The sequence below is a fragment of the Aplysia californica genome, unplaced genomic scaffold (genome assembly GCF_000002075.1).
Source record: "Aplysia californica isolate F4 #8 unplaced genomic scaffold, AplCal3.0 scaffold00008, whole genome shotgun sequence".
In the NCBI taxonomy this organism is placed as follows: Eukaryota; Metazoa; Mollusca; class Gastropoda; order Aplysiida; family Aplysiidae; genus Aplysia; species Aplysia californica.
Window position 1 is genome coordinate 2,732,682 of NW_004797278.1, and position 8,659 is coordinate 2,741,340.

Below are 8,659 nucleotides of genomic sequence, written 5' to 3' on the forward strand. Positions count from 1 at the left end.
CGAGAATTCTGGTTATTGAAACATTTTTCCAAATATCTTGGGTAAATTAAAGATATGCTATATTTAGTAACACAGGGTGTTAAAACAAAGAAGAAAAAACACTTTATAGCTTTAAAAACTTTTGGTGAAGTACATCATGTTGCAAAATAACTATTTGAAAATAATATGTAGACTTAAAATATTATAAATCCTTTCAATGTGTTATTAAGAAATCGTTAAAGATGAGTCATCTGACGGAACTAAATATTGGACCAGGTGCGACTTTTTTACCTGGTCATCTGTAGCTCAAAAATAGCTTTGCCGACAACTGGAACCTCTCTCCAGGCACACACACACACACACACACACACACACACACACACACACACACACACACAAACACACAAACACACATGCACACACACATACACACATACACATACACACATACACTCACAAATGCATTTTAAATCAGCATTCACGTATCAGAAATGTAAGTCAACATAATTCATAGTATGCGATTGTTGCCTTCTTCTGAATGTTTCAGATTAAAAAGGAGAACGGAGAACGTGTATGAGCAGTGGAGTTATGCTCTTTTTTAAAAAGTACAGCAAACAACATATTCTGTTTAGGTAGGCTTTCCTACGGAGTTGCGGATTAGAGTCTCTCACTAAGACTTTGTTACTTTCCCTTTGGCAAATTTTTTCCCCAATTAAAATTTCCTGTACAACTCTTTCCTATTGCTAACTTTTATTTTTTACGTTTTCTATCCTCTGTTGCTGTTAAACGTTGAGGGGAGATGCAGCCCCCCCCCCAAAAAAAAAAGAAAAGCCCCAACAAAAAAAAGTAAAAAACAACAACCAAACAAACCAAACGAAAACAAACAAACAACAAGAAACAAATAACAAACAAACAAAGAAACCCAACAAAAGCCAAAGGGGTCATTCTTAATAAGTACTGGGTACAGGTATCGATTGGCGCGCACCACTAATCCGTCCCCTTTTGATTTCGAAGTAGGGAATCAAAACTGGTAAATGATCAGTCACATCTCTGTGAGTCTGAGTATTGCGCGCGCGCGTATGAGTGTGTGTATGTGTGTGTGTGGGGGGGGGGTGTTTGTGTTTGTGTGTGTGTGTGTGTTTGTGTGTGTGTGTGTGTGTGTGTGTGTGTTTGTGTGTGTGTGTGTGTGTGTGTGTGTGTGTGTGTGTGTGTGTGTGTGTGTGCATGTGTTCTTAATTTGAAGTACAGTATTATAGTTAAAACTGCTCAAGAGTGCACACTTCAAAGAGATTCGGTGTCACAGCTAGCCTCTCCCAATTCTGATTTTAAAGGTCTTTTTACGAGTTTAGTTATCACAGACAGTTGTTCTTCCCGTTTTGTGAAAAAAATACATTTTACCATATAATGCAGATGATTTGAAATACTTTTTTTTTTCTTGCGATCTCCTAAATTCAGAAAAAAAAAAAAAAAGAATCAGCCGCGAGTCACTTAGCTAATTTCGATGCACTAGTTCCGAATTTGATATTATTTTCACAATAGAATACAGCCTTCAAAATGCTTTAAACCAAAATTGTTTTCACATCAATGCCATGATTAATGCCACCAAGACGAGATATTCGCTTAGCGTAGTCGCTGTTCCCCGGTTGAATTGTTTCCCTGTTTTTAAAAAGAGAGTGGCAATTCCATGGTCCTCCAGAGCCGGGACTCAGAATGCCTTTCAAATTTTACTATACAAGCAATTAAAAAACCTCAACATATTGGAGCTAAAATCTGATTTCATTTTCGGAATCAGCGTATCAAAACAAGCAAAGCTGTTCACGTTAAGCCTGATTTGATGCAACATCTAAACTTTAACTTTAACAAACATCTTATTTTTAATTGGTTGTTCCCTGCCCAGCCCTAGTTTGCACCTTTGTTTACAGAGATGGAAATCAGATTATCATGTCGCAAGAAGAAGACAGAGCACAGGTTGTATTCAGTAAACCACCTGTGGTGAGTCTTCTTTGTATTCCAGGTCTCTTACGTCCAGAACGAGGCTGTTTCCTGTGACGTCAGGCAGTCCCTTCCGGTCGTTGGTACTTCTCAAAGGCCTCTCTGTGTCCAGCAGCCAGTACGTTTCCATGGCACCTTTCCCCTGTGACAAACACATATACACATTACAGAGGAACAGAAATGAAAATACTCTGATCTGAGATCGTTCGTCACATTCTTAACGTTATAAATGTAATGGTCGTTTTAAAACCAGAGTATGTTTTGTACAAGGATGGATAGAAGATGGCACTTGTGGGTCTTACTTCTTTCTTTTATGTCTTATTTTTAACTTTGGCCCAGTTCTCGACATTTACGCATTCAAGTGCCTCCTTTACTTCATCTGTTAGAAAGATCTTACTTTGATAATAATAAATACCTCTATTAATAAAACTCCCCACCTTGATATCTAATTTATACACTTTGTTTGTATTGCCTTGGTTCTTTATAGAAACCTTTTTTCCAAAGACATCAGACCTTATAAATCAACCTGAGAGCTTGATACAACTGAAAATGTCTCAATAATTAGAATGTTTTAGTTCGCCAAACAAAACTCTTCTATACGTAGAACATGAAACAAGTAATAGGCATTTTACTGTGCGGATAACAAACGCCTGGTAACAATCACTTGGACAATTAATTGTGTTATGACAGTAAGACTCTAATGATTGTTAAGATCATCAATAAAACGAAGGAAAATGCGCACTGAAATTTCAATTTTTATATCTGTTTTACGTCTCTTGCACCTCTATTTAAGTAGAACCTCACACCTTGACGTTTATATCATCTATATATAAGTTGAACCTCCCACATTGACGGCGCTGCTCAGTGGCGACGAGGCGTGTACAGATCTCCATATTTTGGATACATTTTTACGCTTACTCAATTTTTACACGGTATTGTGATAACTTATTTATTAATATGGATCTTTAGTCTTTCAGTTGTGCCATATTTCTTGTGCTTTTGATTGTTTTGAGTGTGTCAGTGCAAATTCACCAGTTCAGAGTTTTGAGTGAAGCTCCACCATTGAGACAGACCTACAGTTCAGCCATGTTAAAACGCCTTAGACCGGCAAACAGAAACAGTGTTTTCAAAGTCGTTCTACCCCGTGAAATGAGACCTCGTAAACGGGGAAGGAAGGGATGAGTACGTTTGAGAGGGAGAAGAAGAACTTTTATATCGTTTTTACCTTTTTCGTAACTGGTAATGCAAGGTCACTAAATAGTAAAATGGATGAACTCTGTCCAAATGTTAGGTTTCTGCACGAGTACAGAGAGGCCTCGCTTATTTGTTTTAGCGAGCCGTGGTTCAAGGACAGTATTTGTACCAACAGTGTGGACATTGACGGATTCCATCTGGTGCGTTGTGACAGGACGATTGACTGTAACAAAGAACGAGGCGGAGGAGTGTGTGTGTATGTGACCGAGAAATGGTGTAGTCGTAATAATATTCATATTAAACTCCAACTGTGTACACCTGATATTGAATGTAACTGTTGTTACTCGCTCGTACTATCTACCGAGGGAATTTCGTAAGATAACAACCAATATTGTTTATATTCCACCACAAGCCAATGTTAAAGCTGCCACGGACACTTTGGTCGAAATGATTCACGAACAACAGTCTTCTTGTCCTGACGGTGTAAAAGTAACCACTGGGGATTTTAACAAATGCTCTTTAACTTCTGCCCTCCCCACTTTCCACCAATATGTTAATATACCAACCCGTGAGGACAAAACTAAATGTTTCTAATGCCTACAAATGTACCTCTCTACCTCTAATAGGAAACTCTGATCATTGCATGTCTCTTTTATTACCGAAGTACAAACCTAAACTAAGATCTTCAAAAATCAATTTAAAAAATTGTCACCGTCTGGGGTGAAGAAAACAGGGAGAGCCTGAGAGGTTGCTTTGAAAGTACGAATTGGAATGTTTTTAAAGATTCATGTAATAGTATAGATGAATTATGTGAGACTATCGCTGGTTACATCAGGTTTTGTGAAGACCTACATTCATCTAAAAAAGAATTCATCTACTACCCAAAATAACAAGCCATGGGTTAGCAAGGAGTTAAAGGAAATATTAAATGAGAAGAAGAAGGCATTCAAACTGAAAGACCGAGACAAATTAAAAACAACAAATAATATGTTTAAGAAAAAGATAAGAGAGTGTAAGCATGTTCACAAAGAAAAGTTAGAACAACATTTCACTACTAACAACACAAAAAGGACGTGGCAATGTTGAAAAACTATAGTTGGAGACGCATCAAGACGGACAAACATTCCTACACAAGACATGAACCCAAGTCAGTATGTAGACAAACTGAATTCTTTTTACGCTCGTTTTGACAACCACGATTTCTCCGACCAGCTGACAACTGTCAAAGAGACGATTCAAAATGACCACACAGACGACAACAACAACACAGACGAAGACTATGACAAGAGCAACGAAATTTTTGTGGTCAATGTTAATGAGGTCAAGATAATGTTTAATCGTCTAAAAGCTCACAAAGCGAGTGGACCCGATGGAGTAAAAAGTAAAATTATTAAAATGTGTTCTACTCAGTTATCTCCCATTTATACTGATATTTTCAATATGTCTTTGAAAGAACGAATAATACCGCTCTCATGGAAAAATGCTTTCAAATAATTCCTGTCCCAAAGAAACAATCAATACAAAATTTGAACGACCTAAGACCTGTGGCTTTAACATCAGTCCTCATGAAAAACTGGTTTTGAAAGAACTAAGGAAATCAACAGAAGACATACAGGTAAACATAGTAATATGCCTATCGTGCCAAGAGGGGCGTGGAGGATGCCATTCTCGTGTTCTTAGATAACATCTACAAACACTTAGGCACACCAAGAAATTACTGAAGGATACTTTTTGCTGACTTTTCATCCGCATTCAACACAATCCAACCGCACGCAATGGTTTCAAAATTAATTAACATGAACATAAACAAGAATATTATAGCTTGGATTCTTGAATTCTTAACCAATCGACCTTAGTATGTAAAATTAAATGGTGTAAAATCCGACCTAATATTCACGAACACCGGTGCGCCCCAAGGTTGTGTAATCTCCCCTGTCTTGTTTACGCTCTACACCAACGACTGTACTTTTGATAACAAAAACATCAAACTAATAAAATTTGCGGATGACTCTACAAGGCCTTATAACAACAAATGAAAATGAATACAGGGACGCTGTGAATCTATTTACAAACTGGAGCGATAACCACTTCCTTTTACTAAATGTAAAAAAGACAAAGGAATTAATAATAGACTTTAGAGTAAAAAAAGACCAATTGCAACCACTATTTATTAAAGATGAAGAGGTTGAAGTGGTTAACTCTTACAAGTATCTTGGTGTAACAATCGACAACAAGCTTGACAGGCATCCCCACGCCGCTCTTGTGCATAAAAAAGTAAATCAAAGAATGTTTCTTTTAATTAAGAAGTTTCCGTGTTGACAATAAGATTATGTCCCTTTTTTTACCATTCTATGATTGAAAGTGTGTTATTTTTTTGTTGTATTTTCTGTTGGGGTGGGAATTGTAAGGTAAAAGATTTTTAAAAAATCGACAGAACCATTAAGACAGCCAGAAAGATCTCTGGATATGATTTTAATAGAATGGATTAAATGTATAACACCACACGTATAAAAAAGATAAAAAGCATTATAAACGACCCATCACACCCCTTTTCCACACAAATTGTAAGATCACGCAGCGGCAGATATGTACCTCCAAAAACAAAGAAAGAAAGATATACAAGAATTTTTTTTACCATCTAGCGTAAGGCTTTTGCCAGAATGAGCATAGATGTGTATTGCTCTTAGAGTATGTATCTGTATATAACTCCAAAGGTCTGGTATTTGAATTCCTGCATGTGGTTGAATGATGCATTTGATGTAAATGTACATTTTGTCAGCTTTACTTCTCGTTCCATATTGAATTTTAATGAGAGTAATATATATCATTTAATTTGTTTATGTATACCTGCATGTGTTTTTACGGTCCTGTACAGCCAAGGAAAATTTCACTCTGGGATAATAAAGTACTATCTTATCTTATCTTATCTTAAAACACCTCTATATCACTAGAACCTCTCACATCGACGTCTATAACACCTCTATAGTAGAACCTCTCACCTTGACGTCTATAACTCCTCTTTATCAATAGAACCTCTCACCTTGACGACTATAACACCTCTATAGTAGAACCTCTCACCTTGACGACTATAACACCTCTACAGTAGAACCTCTCACCTTGACGACTATAACACCTCTACAGTAGAACCTCTCACCTTGACGTCTATAACACCTCTACAGTAGAACATCTCACCTTGACGTCTATAACACCTCTACAGTAGAACCTCTCACCTTGACGTCTATAACACCTCTACAGTAGAACCTCTCACCTTGACGTATATAACACCTCTATAGTAGAACCCCTCACCTTGACGTCTATGACACCTCTCCGCTCCGTGACAAAACCTCCAAGTCTCAGTAGCAGGTCGTTGGTGGTCTCACTCACATGGATCCGGTTAGCTGACGAAAACACGAGTACTTTTGTGTCATCATCACTTTTTATACCGTTAGCATCATTTTTCATATTTTTCATCATTTTTCACAATGCCATCATCATTTTTCACATTCTCATCAACACCACGGCCCTACGTCGAGTCAGTGACTCTATTGACGTTGCTATGAAATAATGATTGAAAGGAGTTAAAGCTCAACTCCTGTTAAAGTCGAGATGTAAATATCGCAGCATTAATTTCTGCGCAGTCTAGTATACACTTTAGACAATGGGAGCGGTTAAACGAGCGACAGGCGTTATTTTCAGTCCTAGCGTAGCAGACGTGTAACGCCCAACTTTCTGCTACTACGAGACAAACCAGCGTTTTGATGAAGCACACCGTTCAAAGGACGCGTAAACACGAGATGTATTTACTGCCGGCGCATTCCAACAATAATTGAATTTTTTTCTCGCTTCTCATTCAACACGGCAATATTCCAACCATGACCAAAGCAGTGGCGTCGCGTGAGTTGCAGACAAGGTGGTGCATAAATGGAAAGTGAGCTAATGGGCAATAGGCTTAGAAGCTACTATTAAGATTACTGGAGAAAGTCAATTAGAATCTGCAGGATATCCCGTAATCGACATATATCAATATTTACAACTGTTTATAGATGAAACCGCGTAAAAGCTGCAATAAAGTGAAACAATACTAACAACTCATTATGTGCATAATCTGATTGATTTAAAGATTTGTAATTACTTCGTGCAGCACCAGAACTTGTAACACAATAGAGGGAGACATCAGTTTCGATACCCATTCTTCATTGAGTAACCGTGCCGTAGACTCTACTAGTGTAGTAGATAGGCTCGCCGAAGCTTGGATCCAATTTTTAGCTTGCACCAAATTGGTGCTGCGAAGAGCAGTTTCATGCACCTTTCTCCTTGTGCGGGAAGAACGTTACCTAGATTTCTCTACAGCGACAAAAATGACTTTGGTGCAAAGATTTTGCTTGCTCCCAGCAGACACTACCGCAAGCGGTGCGACGAGCATTAACCATCCTCGCCGTCTGTCTCTTCACTGGCGCAGCCAGCGGGTGAAGGATCGCAAGGATGTAGTAGTAGGCTTAATGTAGATCTAGGCCTAGAGCCCTGACTGGTTTAGAACAATAAGAAAAGGGGGTGGGGGGGGTGAAGGCCAGGGTTAGGTGGAGCGCTTGCACCAATTGCACCAATGGCGCCACGCCACTGGACCAAAGCCACCCCTGACTCTCCGATCGTATATGTTGAACTGAGCAGTAGCGAATGTCGCCCCGTGTGGCTGACACACAAAAGTAAGCGACACTTTCAGCGCAGAATTTACTACGCGACAATTGCCGTTCGTCTGTCAGGGTTGAAAAAGCACATGCATTGAGTGCTTTACAAAAACAAAATAATATGGTCGCTTTTAATTAAAGACAAATGGGCTAACCCAGATTTTGGGGGTTTCCAGAAATATTGACCTTCACCAAAAGTGAAGATTGCCCTACCTGTATGGGAAGTTTGGTTTCATTGGTGTGTATATTTTGTTTGGTTATAGAGAAAACTCTCCTTGTATTTAAAAAAAAACTGAACAAGGGGCAAAAAGTTTACCTTCGATTTTCTCAAAACAGCACTTTCGGGATAGCCCCCCTGTGCTTAAAAGATACCATATTTTATACAAGTGACAACGTGTAAACAGTACATTGTACTCTGATTTACAATCTAGATACTCTTTGCATCTGTTCAATGTAAACATAATAAAGTAAAAGGTGTTTACATGGAAAAGGAATGGGGGTAAGGGTGGGGATGGGGTGACATCATCGCATTATCAAGAGGGGGAAAAGATAAAGAAGAAATAAAAAGAACTCACGCAATCCGTTTGATTCCATGCGTGAGGCTGTGTTGACGGTATCTCCAAACAAACAGTAGCGCGGCATTTTGTTACCTACAACCCCGGCCACTGCGGAACCTGGTAACGTACAGACATAATAAATGATGTGTAAATACGAGCACAAACACACGCAAACACACACACACACACACACACACACACACACACACACACACATGCATACACACATGCATACACACATGCACACATACA

General features: G+C 38.7%; 1 protein-coding gene across 1 annotated transcript in view; it reads right to left on the reverse strand.

Moving 5' to 3' along the window:
- Positions 1 to 1,954: 1,954 nt before the first annotated feature.
- The window catches only part of LOC106011748 (atrial natriuretic peptide receptor 2-like), a 24,879-nt gene continuing 18,174 nt past the window's right edge, over positions 1,955 to 8,659 (reverse strand). Inside the window, exons 5-7 of the mRNA XM_035969744.1 lie at positions 8,426 to 8,524; positions 6,472 to 6,563; positions 1,955 to 2,113 (exon numbers count right to left, since the gene is read on the reverse strand). Of these exons, the coding sequence (XP_035825637.1) occupies positions 1,955 to 2,113; positions 6,472 to 6,563; positions 8,426 to 8,524 (350 nt within the window). The remainder of the gene's footprint in view (positions 2,114 to 6,471; positions 6,564 to 8,425; positions 8,525 to 8,659) is intronic.